Below are 20,409 nucleotides of genomic sequence, written 5' to 3' on the forward strand. Positions count from 1 at the left end.
CTAAGATCCCACTTGCTGCACAGTGTGTCCAAAAAAAAAAAAAAAAAAAAGGGGGACATTTACTTCCCACCCCACTGGAGACGGATGGGATGACCAGGAGGGGTCAGGAAGCATGATGCTCGGTATTCCCTGGGAGGTCGGCCTCACCTCAGAGCCTCAGAGACAGTCATGGCTAAGGCTAAGCTTCGACTGGCTTGGGGGACCGGGGAACCCTGCCGGAGTCACTGTCAGCCGATGGGGCTGGTCCTGAGTGGGGGTGGGATGGAAGGGTGAGGGCTGGCTTTAACCAGTTTCCTGCTGCAGCCCTGCCTCCCAGGGCACTGGGCTGTCCCTGTGCAGACAGGGAATGAAAATCTTCCCAGGAAAGAGGCTTTGCAACCCTAAGACAAGCAACAGGAGGATGTCACTCCTTCATTCTTTTGTTTTCTTCCCACTACATGACAGTTTAAGATTTCTCCTCTTTGACCACGCCCCCACCCCAAACCTCTCTCTCTCTCTCTCTCTCTCTCTCTCTCTCTCTCTCTCTCACATACACACACACACATACCCTACAACGGGTGTTTAAAGAGGGTTCCTCTCCCAAGAGCTCCTGTTTCATCCCCATGACATGTCCACATGCCGCAGGATCTGAGAGGTTTGGACACTAACTCTGACTCAGCATCAAGAAAAACAGAGATGGGAAGCACAGCCACAACGGAAAAACAGCTCTCTGCTTCCTGCACGTCCTGTCAGCTCCCCTCCTGGCTTGGAGACCCTCCCCGGACTGGACCAGTGCTGCCAACAGCACAAGGACATCACTGTAAAAATGATAACCTCCATCACCACTGATCATGCGCTCGTTCCATGGGGTGCCTCCCCTGTGCCACCTGATGTCATCCTCACATCCACCCAGAGTCTCGCAGCTGGTGGCCAAGGCCGTGACCCTGGAGCTCACACGCTGAGCCTCTTTCCCTCCCAGGGTGCCTCACCCTGCCCCAGAGGGGGCCCACTGCATTTTTTTGATATTGATAGACCAGAAAGCCATGGGTTCATGCTTCGGCCCAGCCAGACACCAGCTTAGAGGGATCTTAATACAACTGCTGGTAGCAGATAACAAGGTTTTAAGAAAAGTGCATGAAATTGAAACTTAAAACCAAGAAATCAACTTTAAAAAAATTAGCTGGAGGGCTTCCCTGGTGGCTCAGTGGTTGAGAGTCCGCCTGCCGATGCAGGGGACGCGGGTTCGTGCCCCGGTCCAGGAAGATCCTACATGCCGCGCAGCGGCTGGGCCCGTGAGCCATGGCCGCTGAGCCTGCGCGTCCGGAGCCTGTGCTCCGCAATGGGAGAGGCCACAGCAGTGAGAGGCCCGCGTAACGCAAAAAAAAAAAAAAAAAAAAAAAAAAAAATTAGCTGGAAAGCTCTTGCATCTCCACTGTCTGGGAGAGTTCCCGGCAGCACACAACAGATACTGGAAGACTGACTGTTCACTGAATGAATAAATGAATGAATGATTGGAAACAGAAGGCCAGTTCTTACAAGAATTAGCTGTGCTGCTTAAGCCAAGACACTGAAACGTAAGGAACCTCGATTGCCTGGTCTGTAAAATGGGGGAAATAAAATGTAATAGCCCCTGCTGTGACCGCTTCACAGGTTCCTCCGTGATCAAATGAGGGAACGAAGGAACTGGTCTGTGTCGTGTTCTCTGGTGCACTGGGAGGTCCCCCAGGGCTCTCAGGACCTCGCCGGTGCCTGGCAGCCTGCGGCCTCTGTCCAGTGAGCCTTGTTCGCGGTGGCCCAGTCCCCAGAGGAGGAGGCTAGAGAGGCAGGAGCTCATGCCCTCCCCTCCCAGGTATGAGTGATGGCAGCAGGCACAGACCTTGTAATAATTGTAATCCCTTGCTGGTACATACCATTTTTATTCCAAAACACTTTTATGCCTCGGCTCATTTTATATTTCATATGCCCTCTCCTGGCTGTGGCAGATGGTAAAATTGATGTGGAAGGACACAGCGGGCTGGCGGCCCCAGCACCCACCGCACCAGCCAGATGCTGTTAGCTCAAGGGAGCCAACCAAAGGGATGCAAATGGGGTTCTGGAGTGGGGGCTCCAGGACCGCTCCAGACCTGGCATTTGAATTTACCAGTTCCTTTGTCTGGAGGGAAGGGACGCCAGTGCTGGGAAGCACGCTGGTGTCCGAGGGCACCATGCAAATGGCTGGGAGTGCCAGGACCTGTCACCAGTGGCGTCACTCTCAGAGATCAGAAATCTTAACTAATCTCTTGAGCAGTGGGGTCCCGGGCGCTCTCCTCCATCCTCTCCCTGGGCCGTCTCTATACTGGTTGGCTATAACTCCACCGTGCTGAAGATGCTCTCGGGGTTCCATTGTCAGCCCCCGACCTCCCCACTGACCCGTAGTCCCTGTTGGCTCAGGACCAGTCTCCTCAATGGACAATATGGATAGTCTAATAAGTACTGGGTTTGGGGCCAAGTACCTGGTCCCCATCATTTTAATTTCCTACTGCCTGTCGAATAACCACTTCAAACGCGGCATGTCCCAGCAAGAACTCACGGTCTCTCCCTCCCTCCAGACCTTCCCCTACTCAGTGGGCGGCACCAGTCAGGAAGCTTCCTAGGTTCCTCCCTCTGCTCACTCCTCACACCCAAGTCATCACCAAGTCCTGACGATTTCATCTCCTCAAACGTTCTCAAGTCCGTTTCTCTTTCCCTGGCTCCTGCCACAAACTCCTTCCCACCCCTTATCACCCAGCAGCAGCCTCTCAGCCAGTGTCCCCCTCAAGTCTGCCCTCCCAGGCAGGTTCCCAGGCAGAACCTCCTACATACACTCGGCACCGCAGCTGTGCCTCCTTGCAGACAGGATGAAATGGACAGGACGGAACTGTGGCTCCTACACACTTGCCAGCCCTCACCCACGCCTCTTGCCAGCCAGCTCTGCAGTTTACACTGCGAAGATGGAAGACGTCCCCGCCCGCCACTCACGCCCCTCCTCCATCACCCGGCATTGCTCGTGCCAGCCACCTCCCTCCCCACTCACTCCTCAAGACCATGCTCTGGTATCACCTCCTCAGGAACTGCCCCTGACTGCTCGACCCCAACCCACCCACCTGCCCTGGCCTGGGGCACTCACGTGCCATCCCGCCCTGGAGGTACGTGGTACCCCATCTGCCCACCAGGCTGAGCACCCTCAGGATGGAGAGACTGTTGTGTTCATCCCTGGCCCCGGCACCGGGTCTGCCCCTCAGTAGATGCTCTGGAAATATTTGCTGAACTGAGAGCACACTTGATGAATATTTACACTGTACTAAGTGCCCACGGTTCTGCCTGGGGCCAGAAACCCCTGCTTGGAGAAAAGTGAGTTTTCACCAAGACAGGATGGTAAGTTTATGCCTGTAAACTCCTGTTTACTGGAGTAAGCAAGTCATCAAGTTCAAAAGTACCCGTTCCCCACCTGATCCCAGCATTGGGCTCGGTCCAGAGGAGGGCAGGCCACCCAGGGTTCTGTTCCAGCCAGACTGGGCTGACGGCTGCCCAGGCTGGCTCAGAGGAAGGGGGCCCTCAGGGTGGGAAATGCCCCTGGGTGCAGGGAGTCTGGAGGCCCGGGGTGGGGGGACCCCACTGTCCAACGCTAATGACCACGGCCCACGACTGGTTAGTCCCCAGGTGGCTGCCGCAGGGATATTGGTATTCACACAATGGGCATGAACTTGAACACCCTGTGGTGGAGCAGGGGGCTTCTCCTCCAAGGGTAGCAGGTGAGCAGCTCCTCAGCCCGGGGTCTGCGGACCTGGCCTGATCTGCTTCCACCACCAGGTGTGGGCAGGATGGGCCACTGTCCCTTCTTGGGCCTCCTCTCTGCCACTCAGTCCTGCCAGTCTGAGAGCTCTTTCCTTTGTGGGTTCGGGGTTGAGGGGGGGAGTAGCGGGGTGGGCAGGGAGAAAGCTGGGTGGGAGTGTGAAGGCCAGGGCTTGCCTCTCAGCTTTGCCTTCACTGCACGTGTGGGAGACCCTGGACTTCCCTTGGTTTCCTTATCTGCCAAGTCAGGACAATAGCCCCGCCATGCCTTAGGGAGGCAAATGAATGAACATGGACAGAGGGCTTTGAAAAGGACAATTCCTTGTTTATAAGATAAGGCTATTACCGCAGGGGTGTCTGAGGAGAGGGCAGAGGGGACGGTTCTGGTGTGGTCCCTCCCCCAGCAGAGCTGGGCAGCAGGGACGTGTCCCCGTCACACCAGAGTGGGTGGATGGGGCCTGTCAGGAATGCCACTCCAGGCCAGGGGTCAGAGGCCCCGTGGGACTTGCTGCTGTCAGAGTGGCCCCATCCCCAATCCCTTGGGCCCGGGAGCTTCTCACATAGGAGTCACATGGCCTGGCTCTGTCGTGAGGGCTTGGCTGCCAGAGGTACCTACTGACTCTCACCTGGTAGCAGCCAGAAGCCTGTCTCCTCTGCTCCAGGGACAACCTGTGGGTGCTGCCTCCCCCCAAATAACCACACATAGAGTGGCGCATAAGTCATCCTCCTGGACACAAAGTGAACACCCCTACGAAAGCAGCACCCAGACTGAGAAACAGATCGTAACCAGCACTGTGGGGCTGCTGCAAACAGAAACAAACCAAAAACAGAAACAAAAGCAAAAATCAGCTCAGGAGCATGGCAGACGTGTCCCCACACATTTAAAACAGCAGCCCCTTACACTACCGCAGCGCCCTCCCATCCCAGGTTAGACGCCAGCTCACCCAGCAGGGTCCACGGCGTGTCCTCAGCAGTGACATGGGCCTGACTCTTGTCTGAGGAGCCCACCCGTGTCCAGAGCCAGATCAGTGAGGACTCCTGCCTTCTTCTCTTCCCAGATGGGGTCCCGGGGCCTTGCCTGGCCCTCCCCCTCCACTCCTCAGCCTCCCCCTCCACTCCCTAGCCTCCCCCCTGCAGGGAGAGCTATTTCAAAAGGCAGGGTGGACCCTCATGCTAGATGGGCTCAGAGTCAAGTGGTGGGTGGGCCCTGGCCTGGGTCCATTGTCCTCCCAGCTCTTCCCAGTGCCCTCCCAGGTCCTCCCAGGTTCTCCTTGTGCCCTCCCAGCACCCACCCAGCGCCCCCCTATTGCCTGCCATGAGGGTAGCTCTTTCCTTCCTAGGCTGGCCCATGGCCTTGGCCCTTGAAGAGAACAGGGCCAGGAGATACCACAGTATGGGTGAGGGTCCTGGGCACAGCACCAGGCTTGGGCACCCTCCCTGGGTGGGCTTCCACCATCCACTGGGTAAAGACCCTCAACAGCACTGATGTGCTCAGAATAGTGCCCGACCCACCTGTTTAGCCTTCCTATGCCTGCCTGCCTTTACTACGCTGGCCACAGCTGGGGAGCCTCCGGCCACACTTCTCCACCAGTCCCCTTTGCTTTCCCTACATCGAGGTACCTGCCCCCCCCCCCCAATTTAACCTCTGAAGGCCTCTGCATCCTCTTCCACCAGTGATGTGCCCAGCTGGCTGGCTCCAGCTGATTGCTACATTTCCAGGAATTTGCAAGCTGATTGTTAAACACAGCCATCATTAAAATTTAAATTATACAAACTTACAATTATATAAATTATATTAAGAACGAAGGTAATACATAGAACTCATCACTTTCTAATGTTTTCTACTACATTTTACTATTATCTATGCTTTTTAGGTTCTTTGCATCTATTGCATCCATGAGGTGGGAAAACCATACACTTGTGTGATCCTGCCACATCTTTTCCCAACTCCACTGCAAGTGTGTATACAGCACTTCCTCCCCCCCACCCCCACCTCCATCCCTGCTGCAGTTCTGACATACGGGGCTCAGGTTGGGAGAACAGGTGTACACATATGAGACCTTCAGACCACGTAGCTAGGCAACTTGTTCTTCCTCTGAGGGTTTTGGGCAAGGCAGTCCTTGATTTCTAGTCCCCAACTTCCAGATACCTCCTGAACTCTAGGGAGGGAGAGGACGCTGCAAACACTACCCAGATTGAATCTCTCCTGCCCAGGGTCTTGGGTACAGTTAAAAAGATTTAAAGAAGGCAGAGGGCTGCCATAGTGTGCCCCCTACCAGCCCCTCAGCACAGCCCAGCATTTCTGCGCAGGTGTCCCACATACTGCCTTCTGGCAGACAGAGAGCTCCACAGAGGTTGCCCTTGGGACCAAAGGGTCCTGGGCCCTTGACCGCAGTGTCCTCCCCTCAGGGTTCCATACTTCCCTGCCAGAGATCCCACTGCCCCTGGACATTGCCCCAGGGTCCCTCCTCCCCTTCAGACTCAGTCTACTCTATCTTCTGTGTGTGTGTGTGTGTGTGTGTGTGTGTGTGTGTGTGTGTGTGTGTGTGGCGATGGCGGGGGGCGGTCGGGGTCTGTGGCGATGGCGGGGGGCGGTCGGGGTCTGGCCCTCAGTGCCCAAGTGCCGAGTGCCAACCGCTGAGATCTCCTCTGGAGGTAAAAGCCCAGGTCCCTGCCTTGCTCAGGCAAGCCCCTGCCGCTCCTGGGGCTCAGGACGCAAGGCCCAGCCCAGGGTTCCCGCTCTGTCCACACCTTCCTCCCGGCCCAGCTGGGCTCCTCTCCCGCGCCCACACACGATCTCTGCGGAGCGCCATCCCTCTGTGCCCTCAGGGCCCCACGGAAATCGGCCTCTGGCCACACACAGCCCTGGCCCGGGGGAGCGCGCCGCCGGGGGGGGGGGGTGGGGGCGCTGACCCGGGGGTGACGGGGTGGGGGGGGTGTGACTCCATCCGGTCTCAGGATGGGAGTTGGGGCAGAAGCCGTGATGCCCCTCGCGCGGGTAATTCCTCCCGAGTCGCTTGCTGACCTGGGGCGCTGCGGCCGGTCGCAGACACGCGTGGGACCCTCGTGGCCAGCCCCCTCCCGCGGCCTGGGGCCGGGCGGTGAGCTGCGGCAGGTCTCAGGGCTCAGTGGTGGGTGAGCGCTGCCGCTGGGGCCAGAAACCCAGCACAGCCCAGGACCGAGGCGCGCCAAGCCCAGGACAGCCGCTTGCGGGTCGCGGGGTCCCTCTGGCGCCGCTGAAAGACTCTGGCCGCGAGTAGCCCGGGGGGCAGCGGGTGGGAGGAGGCTGCGGAGAGGGAGGAGATCGTGGCTTATCAAAAAGGTCTCAATAGAGCTGGCTTCATCTCCCACCCGCGGGGCGGAAGTCAGCTCCGCACCCAGGAGCTGCCTGTGGGTCCCTCCGGGCAGGGACCCGCGCACTTGCCAACGGCGGGGCCATCGCAGAGCCCAGAGGAAGCGGAATGAAGGGCTCGGGGCGTGGGGCGGGGGTGTCCGCCGGGCGGCCCCGACTGCGACTGTAGCTATGGCTCGACCTGTCGCATCGAGCCGGACCCCGGAGTCTTGGTACCTCAGTGCCCTTCTCTGTACAGTGGGAGCTGGGAGGGGCGGCTTCCGAAGCGCGTTTGGCTCTGACCGCCAGGGACTGGCCAGGGTCTCAGGCCCTAGTCGGGAGCCCCGAACCGGGCACTGAAAACTGGACGGAAATCTGGGAGCCGAGCCCCGCGGCGCCGCTGCCCAGAAAAATGGCTCGAGTGTGTGGGCGGGTGAGTGGGGTGACTATGAGTAACCTACCATCGTTTGGAGCTTCGCAGGTGCGACGCCCCCCTCCCAAAGTCCCGGACCCCTCCCCAGCGGCAGAGAAGTGGGCACAGCTGGGGTGAATGGGGTCCAGAAAGCCCAACACACACGCGAACACACACAGCCATGGACACACGAACGCACCGCAACTCGCACACGGACACACACGTGCCCTCACATCTCCGCGATGGGAAGGCGCTCGGAGAGCGCGAAACGGTCCGCCTGCAGGGCCCCCTCGGAAGCGTGGCACCTCCCCCGGGGCTGGAGGGACCGTCCAGCTCCGGCAGCGCCGTCTGCCCGGAATCGGGCACGCTCGGCTGGCAGGAAAGGCTTAATCCGCAAGGGACGCCTCCGAAAGTGCCCGCCTGCCCCGCCGGCACGAGGTGGGGGCTGTCAATCCCAGGAGACGTTGCCAGTCCCCAAAGCTCGGAGCTGGGGGGTGGGGGAGGGCACAGGAGAGCCAAGAACGAGGGCGTGGGAAGCCCCCAGACCTGGGGTGTATAGCGTCTTTTTAACCCCATACGGACATCTAAGAAACTTGGAGCGGTCCCGCGACCCCCTCTCGGGACTTAGCGACGTAGTGAGGCTCTGCTCCCGGCGCTCCCCACCCGGCACGCAGGTGTGGACGACTTGAGTCCTTGGGGACCGGGTCCGGGCCCCGCGGGTGTTCAGTGCAGCCGAGCGGGTTGAGCCGAATTCTGTCTCCCGGGTCCTCCGTGGCCTCCCACACGCCCCGAGCCCCGTCGGATATTTGGGGACACCATGCAGGTGGCCCATCCAGGAGTCCGAGGCCGCGGCCCGGCCCACCCTCCTCTCCCCACCCCACTCCTTCCGTTCTCGGCTGGGATCAGGGACGGGCCGGTAGAGGGTGGTGCGAAGGCCGCGGCGGCGCCGGGGGTTGGGGGAAGTTTCCCCCACTACGCACCCCTACGACCCCAGCCGAGCAGCGGGCCCGGGCCGCAGACAATTAAAGCGGGATTCCTCCCCCGCTGACGTCGGCAGCGCGAGGCCCCTCCCGCGGTGGCATAAAAGGCGCGGGCTCCGCAGCGCAGGCGGCAGTGGGGGCCGGACAGCGCGGCGGTGCGGACTGCGCGGCGGAACAGTGAGCAGCGCGGCGCCCAGAGCGCTGGCCGCCCGCGGAGCTCCAGCCGAGCCGAGCCCGGCCCGGAGCGCCGGGTCCCAGCGCCCGCAGCCATGCTGGCCGGCCGCGCCGCGCGCACCTGTGCGCTGCTCGCCCTCTGCCTCCTGGGCAGCGGGGCCCAGGATTTTGGGCCAACGCGCTTCATCTGCACCTCGGTGCCGGTGGACACCGACATGTGCGCCGCGTCCGTGGCCGCCGGCGGCGCCGAGGAGCTCCGGAGCAACGTGCTGCAGCTCCGCGAGACCGTGCTGCAGCAGAAGGAGACCATCCTGAGCCAGAAGGAGACCATCCGCGAGCTGACCACCAAGCTGGGCCGCTGCGAGAGCCAGAGCACGCTGGACGCGAGCGCCGGCGAGGCGCGGACGGGCGGCGGCCGCAAGCAGCCCGGCTCGGGCAAGAACACCATGGGCGACCTGTCTCGGACGCCGGCCGCCGAGACGCTCAGCCAACTCGGGCAAACTTTGCAGTCGCTCAAAACCCGCCTGGAGAACCTCGAGGTCCGCGCGCGCCGCTGTTTCCCCTCTGGCTCGCGCGCCCCTCTGCCCTCCCCCACCTCCATTCCCGACCCGGCCCGACATCCCCAACCCAGGCCTTGGCCGGGTGCCGATGCCTGGCTGGGCCCTCCCCAAGCGTGCGGGGCCCCGCGGACGGCCACTCGCCTGAGCTCCCCGCCAGGCTGCCCCCGCAGTCGCCCTGAGGGGACCGCGCCACCGGCCTCCCGGCACGGCCCCTGCTCCACGCGTAACGATATGGTTTCCCCCCCCTCCCACCCTTGCACCCTCGCAGCAGTACAGCCGGCTCAATTCCTCCAGCCAGACCAACAGCCTCAAGGATCTGCTGCAGAGCAAGATCGATGACCTGGAGAGGCAGGTGCTGTCTCGGGTGAACACTCTGGAGGAGGGCAAGGGGGGCCCCAGAAATGACACCGAGGAAAGAGTCAAGATCGAGAGTGCCCTGACTTCCCTGCACCAGCGGATCAGCGAGCTCGAGAAAGGTAATGGTCATGGGGAGCTAGGGGGTCATGCATCCTGTCTCAGCTCCCTGGACCAGTGGGACCCTGCCTCTGGTCCTGGCTTCCTGCATAGCTCAGGTTGGGAGTGTAGAAGCCCTCAGCTCCTCCACCCCTCTAGCCCCATCCCTGCCCCAGGTTCTCCAGTTGGTGTTCCTGGCAGGACTGGGGTGCCCTGGGCTTGGGACATCTCAGGAAGCAGAGTGAGGAAGGGATTGCCTGGGGTTCCCTCCCCCCTCCCCCGCCACACTCACACACTCACACACTCACAGGATTTTTCCAAGTCTGATTTGTTTAATCTTCAGCAACTTTGCACTATAGCTTTGGCTGGCTCGAGTCCTCCCTGGCTAGGAAAACCTGGCTCTAGCCGGTCCCCATCCACAGCAGAGAGCAGGGCATGGGCTGGGGCTGGGCCCTCGTGGTCCATGGCACATTTGGGCCCTGAGCAGGTTTCCTCCCAGCTCCTTGGTGCCCTGGCATCCTCTGGGGATTTCCGGGTCCTCCCCTCCACCCTGAGCACACCCCCAAGGTTTTCTCTTCTGAGTGACCCAAGCCCAGGCATCTTGCATGCAGCCCCGCGGTTCCCGAGTCGCCAACTCCAGCCAGCCCCAATCTCACCCGAGGCCCACGGATGAGCTCGGGAGGCTCAGCCTTGAAGTCGCAGAAATCAAACAAGGTTGTAAAAGTGTGGGGGGGGTGAGACTCGGGGCTCGAAGCAGGGCCACGTGACCCTTCTCGGACTGCAAAGTGTGCTGGATGGATTTAAACAGTGCCATCTTAAGGCACGTTATGTAACTGAAAAACAGATCGGGAAGGGGGGGGGGAGAAAGGGGAGATTGGGGAAATGAAGAACACCCCCTGGAGAGACCAGGGACCAGATGTGCTCCAAGGGCAGGGGGCTGCCAGCCTGAAATGGAAGGGGAACACTGAGGGCCAGCCCTGCTCTGTTTCCTGACACCTGGCTTAGAGGAAGGGCGTGGGGTTGCTGGCCCAGCAGGATGCCTTCTAGAAATAATTCTTGGCCTGGAGGGCCGGTTTAGTGCTGGGCTCCCTGGCAGCACCCAGCGTACACCCTGGAGCTGGTGGGTGTGTGTTCCTGGCTCTGGGCCTGGTGCCCATGCCCACTGCTGGATTGGAATGTTTTGCCTGGAATCAGTCACACCATGCCCAGGGCCACAGCCACAGTGTGTGTGTAGGTTGTGAGAGGGCAGAAAAGCATTCCCTGGAGACGTTGCCAGCAGGCGGGGAGCTGGTGGCCATGTATAAAGGGAGGGTATGGGACCAGGAGCCTGATTTTTCAGGAAACGCACAGGAAGCTCGCCCTGAGAATGACTGGCATCATCCTCAGAGAAGTCACCTTAGGGGAACCTGGCTTTAGGGCCACCTCCCGGCTCCCTGCTGTCCTGCCCTCTCTGCAGGGGCCCAGACAGAGTTGCTAGAAGAGCCTCGAGGGGTACAACTCTCCCTCCTGTGGGATGGATGGGATTCTGGAAACAGCCTGAGTCCTCGGGGCAAATCGGCTGGGTCAGATGAGTGACCAGGGGCTGCAGTGTGTCCTGGCCTCACGGGAAGTGTGACGGGCACTGGGGGGCCTGCACCGTCAGCAGTCAGCATCCTGGAATCAGGTTGGGCTCCTGGAGGGGCTGCTCTGACGGGAGATAATAGCCTCTTTACTGGCCGGGAGGAGACCTCCTTGCTCTGTGGTGACACCTTCGAGCGTTGCTTTACAGGGTGCACACTGACCCACTCCTTACCCATGCCCACTGCCCAGCCCAGGTGCAGATGCTCAGAGCCCAGAGTGTGCGGGCGGCTCCCCACACCCCCATCCCAGCCTCTCCACAGGGGTCACCGTGTGGGAGCCACCTTATGGGAGCCACCTTATGGGAGCCAGACCGGGAGCAGAGACCTTGGGTCAGCTCTTGCGTCCTGGCCCTGTGCCCTGGGGCAAAGCACTTGACCTCTCCGAGCCTCCTTTTCAGCATCTACAGAACAGAGAGGAGTCTGCTTTGTCTGCATCACCAAGCCTGGTTGGGGGCAGGGGCACTGGCAAGCCTGCTTTAGTCAGGGACAGGCGCTTCGTCAAGGTGCAGGTATCTGGACTGTATCCCGTCCTCCCCAGGTCAGAAGGACAACCGCCCTGGAGACAAGTTCCAGCTCACATTCCCCCTGCGGACCAACTACATGTATGCCAAGGTGAAGAAGAGCCTGCCGGAGATGTACGCCTTCACGGTGTGCATGTGGCTCAAGTCCAGCGCAGCGCCAGGGGTGGGCACGCCCTTCTCCTATGCTGTGCCCGGCCAGGCCAATGAGCTGGTCCTCATTGAGTGGGGCAACAACCCCATGGAGATCCTCATCAACGACAAGGTAGAGTCCCCACCCCTCTGGACTTGCAGAGCAGCAGGGCGAGGCCCCCAGGGCCCCAGTCTGTGCCAGCTGCTGGGACAGGTCTCGGTAGCATGAGATGTACAGCCTCAGATGCTACTGTGGCCCCAAGAGGAGAGCCTGCCAGGCAGGGCTGAGGGAGGTGCAGGGTGAGGCCTGGGAGAAGTGGGCAGGGGTGCCCTTGCCGTGCTCCATGAACAGGCCTCCCAGACAGAGGCCTCCTGGCTGGTGGTGGAGGAGGATAACCCCGGGGGACAATCCATCTGACAGACTCCTCCTCCCCCAGCTGGCCTTGGAGCTGACTTTGCTCCCCCATATTTGGGAGACCATAGATGCTGGGGGGGGGTAAAGATGCTCCTAGAGAGTCCAAATCAATCCTGCTTAGCCCCCTACCCCTGGGAGGAGGCCGGATCTGGGCGAGTCCTTGGGAGAGGGCAAACTTTCCCTCCAGGGAGCCCGTCTCCATCTTGGCCCTTGTTAGCTGTGGGAATAGCGGCCAACTCCCGAACTCCCTCATCTCTATGGCAGCTTTGGTAGTGAACGTCTAAAACCTAGGCTGGGAATTAGATTCCAAGCCCTTGCTCTTGATGCCTTGCCTAGAAAGGGCTGTGCCTTTCTGGGGCCCCATTTCCCCCAAGTTAAAAGGGTGTGAGGGTTCTTTCATTGGCTGAGGCAGGCTCCCTGCCTGAAATGTTAAGAGCGTGAGTGAAATTCCAGGTGAGAGGCTGGTCTGAGCATTAAAAGGCATGGAGCCATCTCCCCTGGCATCTTTCAGAGTCTATGCAAAAAGGCTGGGCGGGTTGTAGACCCAGAGATCTGGCAGTTAGAGATGGAGTGTTGGAAGAGAGGAGAGGCTCAGAAAGCAGCAGTGAACTCAGCCCCCAGGGGTGGCCCTCCTCCATCAGAGGGCCTGTTTCATAGACTAGCCAAGAGGGAGGAGATTGCATGCATATGCAGATCGATCTTAGGAGCCCCCTTGACAAATCTTCCCATTTCCTTTGTGATTTTGTGCTCCATCAATGGATGGGCCTGACAGTCCAGAGGGGCAGGTGCTGCAAGAACTCAGTAACAGCTCTTGATATTTATTGTAAATGCCTATGAATATCGGTTGAACTACTAACTAGTGATGATAATTGATTCTGATTGTACCCCTGTTCCCATAATGTCCTGTATGTTGTTCTCCTTCCCAGGTGGCTAAGCTGCCCTTTGTAATCAATGATGGCAAGTGGCACCACATCTGCATCACCTGGACCACCCGGGACGGGGTCTGGGAAGCCTACCAGGATGGCACCCAGGGAGGCAACGGCGAGAACTTGGCGCCCTATCACCCTATCAAGCCACAGGGCGTGCTGGTGCTGGGCCAGGAGCAGGTAGAGGCCATGGGGGCAGGGAAAGGGGGGGCAGCTGCAGGGGGAGGAGCCCCAGAACCAGAGACTAGGCAGGAGAAAGGAGAATGAGGGTGTTGGGAGAGAGGGCAGAGAGGCAGCAGGGAGCAAAGTGGGAGGGAGCTGGAGACGCAAGTGGTTTCCGCTAGAAGCAGCTGAGGGAAGCAAGTGATGCAGCAGTTTGGGCAAAGTCCCTGCTCTGAGTGGGCACTTTCAGGAAAGGCGAGCAGGAGTGGGCTCTGGTCTCAAGGCTCTCCACAACTTTCTCAACAACTGCAGCAATGCTCTTTGGCACCGGAAGACCAAATGTGCATTTAGTGATGCATAATTTATTTCCTGGAAGTGGTTTGTCTCCCATCGGGCACCCGGGAGGGAAAGGCAGGCAGGAGAGCCCCAGGGCTTCCATTCTCATTGGGCCGCTATTGCTGTTAAAGAACGACATCTGAGTTTCTTGACTAGAGGCAGGGAGTGTAGGGGAGGCCCTCCAGGCACTGCTCCCACAGTTGTCCATGGACCTGGCTGACACCCTCCCTCACTGGGCAGCTCTCAGGTGCCCCCAGGAGAAGCTCTGCATCCAGGGCTGAGGAGGCCAGCATCACTCCTTTTCCTGAGCTTCCCACAGGGGAGGGACTGATGGATAGCTGAAGACCAGACGCAGGGAGACAAATGGACCAGAGGTAGATGTGAGAGCCTTTCCCCCTAGGGATGCCCTCCTGATAGGCCCACACTGCTATGACCCCCTCCACCCTCATCCTCTGCTTTTCTCTGAAGGACACTCTGGGTGGCGGGTTTGATGCCACCCAAGCGTTCGTGGGCGAGCTGGCCCATTTCAACATCTGGGACCGCAAGCTGACCCCGGGGGAGGTGTACAACCTGGCCACCTGCAGCACCAAGGCCCTTTCCGGCAATGTCATTGCCTGGTCTGAGTCCCACATCGAGATCTACGGCGGAGCCACCAAGTGGACGTTCGAAGCCTGTCGCCAGATCAACTGAGGCCCAGGGCCGGGCTGAGCCTCCTGGTCCCCAGGTCCCCAGCCCCTTCCCGCTTCCCCCCTGCTTGTGCGGTGATGATCCGTCGTCTCTTCTCCTCTCCCTTTCCCCCAGGAATGACTCAAGGCCATCGCCCTCGTACATGCGCACACGCACACAGCCTGGTTTCGTCCTCGTGCACGTGAAGCAGGCCCGGCTCCCATCCGTCCCCGAGGTGTCCCCACTTCTCTCTAGGAGCCCGCACTGTTTCTCAGGCATGCCCTGTTCACCAGTAAAGCCGGCAGCTGCAACATTTTGAAAAATGCACACGTAGGTGAGAGGACCTGTGTGTGAGTGTATGTGTGTGTGTGTGTGTGTGTGTGTGTGTGTGTGTGTGTTTGTGTGTCTACAAGGGTCTGTCTCTCTGGGGAGGCCTTCTCTTTTTAAATGAGGTATTTCATTTCTTCTTTCTCTGTGGCTTTGGGAAATCTCATGACTGGTCTAATATCTGCATTGCCAACTTTGGTGTCCGCCCGTGTGCCTTGGGGCTGGTGCATCTTCTTCTGCAATGCGTTCGTCTTTGTTTGTAAACGTTTTTCAGAGCGACATATCTCTATATTGATAAAATAAATATCTTGTAGCAGTTTGTTAAAGGCCGGGGGCCTCTCCATGGAGAATTTGTATCTTGTCATAGAAGGAATTCTCTCTGAAGGGTTGAAGGCAGACAGTGTCCTGTAATGGCACCACATGCTGGGCAGGGGCAGAGGAGGAGGGACCAGCCTCAGGATCCGGGCAGTCCCTCCCCCAACCCCCAGTGCCTGGCCAGCATCCTGCTGTTGGCATCTGAGGGCAGCCCTGGGCCTGGGAGGCCAGCCTGCATACCCAGCTCGGCCAGCTCTGGCCCAGGATACCGTCTGTGGCCCTCAGCCTTCCCACGTCCTCAGACTCCCCTTCAGCTGCCAGCTAGCGCCCCCAAGAGAGGAACATCCCATCCACAGCCCAGGAAGCCAGGACCCCTGGTCTCCTCCCCTTGACCTCTGGCAGTGGGAGACCAGAGGCTTCGGTGGGTCAGCTTGAGAGCAGACCTTTTAGACCAGGAAACCCACACTCTGATTATGACCCAGCCACACAGGGCCACTGGAACTTGAACCCAGCCAGTCGACGGGCCAGGTCCGTGGTAACTCTGACAGCCATATTCTTCACCCGGGCCGAGGCGAGCCCTCCAAGGGGGCAGGTCCTCCGGAGACCTCTTCTGGGGAGCCACGCATGGCTAGGCCGGGGCCTGAAATCCACTCCCCCGTCTTACAGAGCGCAAATCCTATGTAGCCCCCAACCTGTCACCAGCTGGTGACACTGAGACCCAGCCAGTGTCCAGAAGCTTTGACATTTCTTTCCCTCCATGAAAAACTAACATGTGCGCCTCCTTCTAGTCCTTCCAAGGCGGGGAGAAAAGTGCGTGTGTGTGTGTGTGTGTGTGTGTGTGTGTGTGTGTGTGTGTGTGTTGAATGAGAGCGAGCAGAATAGCACTCAGACGGATCACACCCAGGGGAGGGTGAGCTCCCTGCTTTGTTGCACCATCTGGGGGTCGCACACCCTGAGGGCAACCTGGACTCTGTCACCAGGAGTCTAATTAGCAAAAGGCTGGCAAGTCTTTCTAGAAATTTTACTGCACTGCCTGGCTCATCCACAGCTGCAGACATTTCTTCAGGAGGAGCAGGTGTTTCTGTCTTCTGTTCCTTCCAGGGCACCTGTCTCCTTAAACGCAGGTCCGTGTTGTGTCGGAAACCTAGTGCATCTGTGTGTGTCTGTGTTGGTGTCTCTGTGTTGGTGTCCACGTAGGTGTCTGCACGGTACCCAGTCGCCATTCTGCAATGCATCACTCTAGTGCCGAGGGTGAGGTCCAGGCGCCAGGCTACGTGTTGTGGTTCAACGGTGGCTTCTTCTGAGACCGCTGTGCTTTGTCAGAGCCCATCGGGCTGTGGCATCTGTGGATCTGAAGGGATCTTCTCTGTTTGCATGTTCCTTGGGGTGGCATGTCCCTTGCTTCCTCAGTCTGGTGTGTGTTCCCCTGCCTGCATGAACTTCTCTGGTTCTGTGTTGTGTGCCCAGTGCCACCCATTGTTCTGTGACCATCCATGTAGCTACTAAAAATGGCTGGGTAAGCAAGCCAAGGGTGTCGGAGGAGGTCAAGGGAGAGATCGATTCCCTCTCCCCCTCCCCACTCCCCAAACACACCAAGAAGTATTTTTAACATGTAGGTTGAGAACAAGCCTAACAATGCTTGTGGTTGGGAAAGAGTGAGAGCTTAGTATCCCCCTCTAGACCAGATCGGCCCCACCCCTCACTTCAGCCATCTCAGAGCTGTTGGCAAGGCCCAGAGTGTGCCAGGTGCTCTCCCATCAGCACCTCCCACCAGCCCCTGCTGATCTATGGATCTACCAGACCCCGGACCACCTCCTGTCCCAGTGGGCGCAGTGGGAGCTGTCCTTTCAGGACCACAAGCCATCCTCTGCCCTAAGTAGAGAGGGGCAGAGCACACCCCAGATGCTTACGCCTGTGTCCCTTCAGCCTCCCGACCTGTTCACCCTCCTCGCCCCTCCCCTGACGCACCTGCGGTGCCAGGGATGGAAGCTGATGTTTAACTCCCTCCGCCCTCCCCAGCTGGAGCCTGTGCCAAGCCCCGGACTCCCTTACTGTGGTAACACTTGGCACTTTGCCAGCCCGGAGGAAGGCCGATTACACAGCCACAGATCTAATCCACATAGTTTCCATCTACCCCTTAATCTGACTGATGTTCCCTCTTGCACTGAAATAATACATGCCTATCTCAGGTAAGCCATTTTATAAAAGAAGAAGATAAAAAAGCACTGTCGAGACAGTGTTTGCTTTCACCGAGCTGGTGTCCCACAGCTCCCTGGGTGTCCGAGGTGGGAGAGCTGCTGACAGAGGCTCTCCGGGCCCTCGGGGGATTAGAGCCCACTTGAATCGTAAGCCTTTCTTGCTTTTGATAACAGTATTATTTCTCTTACTCTAGACGAAAAAGTTTATTACCAAACAAGAGTATTTTTATGAAAGAAAAGGACAAACCTATAAATTAACTCAACCTATATTTCCCTTGAAAATACTTTCAGGCTCCGCCAAAAACGTAGAACTGAAAGCATGTTATTTTGGAAGAAAGAGATACATTTTGTATGCTTTCTGTTCCTTTTGTAGATTCACAGTTTTATTTTCTAAGACTGCAAAGATCACTTTGTCACCAGCCCTGGGACCTGAGACCAAGGGGGTGTCTTGTGGGGAGTGAAGGGGAGGGAAGAGGCTGGCATGAAGGTCACAGTCATTCCAATGTGCTCCAAAGAGGGGCCACCTGTTCTCAAAGATGTGTCGGGGATGGGATGCACACTGGCCATTTATGGTGGCCCCTCTGTCTCGAGCTGACTTGTTAAGTGGAATGAGTTGAGGACTTGATGGTCAGTTCCAACCCTGATAGAAGAAACTAGGGTTCCGAATTGTAAACATTAAGAGGATAGTATCCTTTGTAACCTTATGGCAACCAAAATGTGGCTTAAAGCAGTCATGGTTTCATCTCTTAAAACACAGTGTGTACATTTATTCAGCTAATGACGGGAAATGTATCACTTCCATGCACAGTGGACTTAAGTGCCATTTGTTGAAGGGGAACAAGTCAATGAGGAGAAAAAAAGCCCAAATACTTAAAGTCCCAATTTTGTCTTATTTGCCAAAAAAAAAAAAACAAAAAAATCAACGACAACAAAGCAAACCCCCTATGGTTGATATTGTTATATTGTATATACTGTATAATAGGAAACAGAATTGATGTATCTTACTTTTTCATTATTTGCTAACCAAAGCTGTACATTTTTCATATGATCCGCAGCCTTTTGGGTATCTAATGGGTCAAAACCATGGGACCTGCCACCTCCCATAAGCAGTTCTGGAAATGCACTATTTCTACTGGTATTCTTGCTTTTTTCTTTTTCTTCATTTTCTTGCTGAAATGACATGAATTGTTGAGTTTATTTTTACACAGTAAAGAGTGAAGAAAGACTGTGGTCTCCTTGGAATATCTCTTCTTTTCTCAAGCTTGCAAATGTCACCTCAACCTGCTGGATGACCTCAGGGGTCCTCCCAGGGGATGCATGCCTGCCTATTGCCCTGTGCCCCTTGAAAATCCCGCAGTCATCTGGTGACACTGGACATCAGAGCTGGGGAGGGGGCCTGCCCAATAGCCAATACCAAGGCAGAGTACCAAGGCAGAGAGAGGTGAAGTGATTTCCCAAAGTGTGGAGGCCACACTGGGGCTTGGGGTGCAGAGTAACTGCCCGTTCCTCACCTCGCCTGCAGCCCTGCTCCCTACTGAGTGAATGCACTGCCCACAGCACACCTGGGCACAGGTCCCAGGTGGCCTGGGCTTGTCCTTCCCAAACAGCCCTGCTCTGCTCTCCTTTGCCACATCCCTGCTGACCCATCCTTGGCCAACACCTGGTTACCTCTCCTCTTTTGGGGTTCCCAGGCTGCTTTCCTGCTCTCAAGCAAGACAGCATCTCTAGATTCACATAACAAAAAGATGGGTGACGCGGGAGCCCTGGGCACTGAGAAGAACTTACTTCCCTGGCCCCTGGTGGACCAAGCTAGACTCTGGATGCACAAAGAGCTTTGGAACTGTTCCCTCCCAGGGGACAAAATTAATGACCAGGGGCCAAAGTAGCCTGCCTGGTTGGTGGGTCTCCCCCATGCCCCAACACACATGCCCACATGCACACTGGGTTAGCAGAGGGGACTTGGCCAGGACTCAGGACCTGGGGTTTGGTGGGGTGTAACTGAGCCGTCCATTGCCTGGGGTGGTACAGAGGGAGGGGATTTGGCCTCAGAGCAGGTGGCCACTCGCCCTATTGCCCCTGCAGGAGGAGCCCCAGTTGGGAGAGAGAAGCCCCTGCCAGGTTGAAGACCCTGGACCTGTTTTCTCCAGAGTTGCCCTTGGCGGGTGGTATCCACCTCCAGGCTGCACACGTGTGGCCAGGGCAAGGGTTGTACCCAATCTCAGCAGCTTCAGCCAACACACCACCTCTTTGTCTCCCACTCAAGCAAGTGCATAGTTATGCCTTTAATAACATCATTCTTACGTTTCTAATTTCTATGGAAGTGCTCATTCAAAAACTTGGGTATTTTAACTATCATCAGAAACAAGTTACTTTCTCCACCTCTCACACCTGTATTGGTACATCAGTGACTGACTTTAGGGGCCATGGAGCTGAGAACAGCAGCTCGCAGGGAGGCAGTCAGGCCTTGCTGCTGAGCTCGCTTGCGTGGGAGCCTGGGGCAGAGGGACACAGGCTCGGGATTTCAAAGCTGGAGAGTGTCTCCAAAGCCATTGACTCCAACGGCCCATCAGGTGTACGAAAATGTTCTCAGCTTGCACATTTCTAGTGATGGGGAACTCACTATTCATAGAGAGTCTGCCCCATTTTCAGACAGCTCCAGCTGGGAGTTTCCTTTTTTTCTTTTCTACCTTTTCTATTTCTTTTCTGTAGTGCCCAGTTCCTTATACTGAGCTGCAGCATCCACCCACCTGTCTGCACACAGGGAGACAGCCCTCATGCCCCCTGGGTCTGCCTTCATGTCTCTCCTGCAGCACCTGGCTGACCTGCTCTACGGTCACACTCCTCCCACCCCAGAAGCCCCCCAGGGAGCAGCATAGGAGTGTAGACCAACCCCTGGAGGGTCCAGGGAATGTATCACCCCATCCCCATCCTTGCTCCAGGAAGCTGGGGCTTGTGCATCAGCTGTGGGCCCCCAGGGTAGAAGCAGCACAATTCAAGGAGTCCCAACCTGCTCCATCTCCTTGTCTGCTCCCCATAAGGCTCCCAGCGAGTGGGCCTGTCCGCAGCAGCCCCCTCTCTGCAGACCTCCAAGGAGCA

At 57.8% G+C, this 20,409-nt stretch overlaps 2 protein-coding genes across 10 annotated transcripts in view; one reads left to right on the forward strand and one right to left on the reverse strand.

The window, feature by feature from the left end:
• The window catches only part of ENDOV (endonuclease V), a 100,100-nt gene that overhangs the window by 29,033 nt on the left and 50,658 nt on the right, over positions 1-20,409 (reverse strand). Inside the window, exon 10 of one of the 8 annotated variants that reach the window (XM_073798127.1) lies at positions 6,900-7,075. The exons of the other annotated variants lie outside the window; for them this stretch is intronic. Within the exon in view, the coding sequence (XP_073654228.1) occupies positions 6,915-7,075 (161 nt within the window). The 3' untranslated portion in view covers positions 6,900-6,914. Of the gene's footprint in view, positions 1-6,899; positions 7,076-20,409 lie in introns of those variants that run through there. 8 annotated transcript variants of the gene reach the window in all.
• Positions 8,698-18,649, forward strand: NPTX1 (neuronal pentraxin 1). 2 transcript variants are annotated; one of them, XM_073798119.1, is made up of 5 exons: positions 8,698-9,225; positions 9,515-9,746; positions 11,881-12,101; positions 13,310-13,489; positions 14,276-18,649. In XM_073798119.1, exons 1-5 carry the CDS (start codon positions 8,782-8,784, stop codon positions 14,495-14,497), a joined length of 1,299 nt encoding a protein of 432 aa, XP_073654220.1. In that variant the 5' UTR covers positions 8,698-8,781; the 3' UTR covers positions 14,498-18,649. The 2 variants fall into 2 exon arrangements, with proteins under 2 accessions (XP_073654220.1, XP_033704242.1); XM_033848351.2 differs by having other exon boundaries at positions 9,515-9,722; positions 11,857-12,101.

This window comes from Tursiops truncatus, chromosome 20, assembly GCF_011762595.2.
Source record: "Tursiops truncatus isolate mTurTru1 chromosome 20, mTurTru1.mat.Y, whole genome shotgun sequence".
Classification (NCBI taxonomy): Eukaryota; Metazoa; Chordata; class Mammalia; order Artiodactyla; family Delphinidae; genus Tursiops; species Tursiops truncatus.

Excerpts from the sequence above, each read along its gene's own strand:
- NPTX1 (XM_073798119.1), top strand. The coding sequence starts at position 8,782 with ATGCTGGCCGGCCGCGCCGCGCGCACCTGTGCGCTGCTCGCCCTCTGC. Across the intron at positions 9,747-11,880 it reads TGGTCATGGGGAGCTAGGGG|ACAAGTTCCAGCTCACATTC; the intron begins GTCATGCATCCT and ends ACCGCCCTGGAG. Across the intron at positions 13,490-14,275 it reads TGGTGCTGGGCCAGGAGCAG|GACACTCTGGGTGGCGGGTT; the intron begins GTAGAGGCCATG and ends TTTTCTCTGAAG.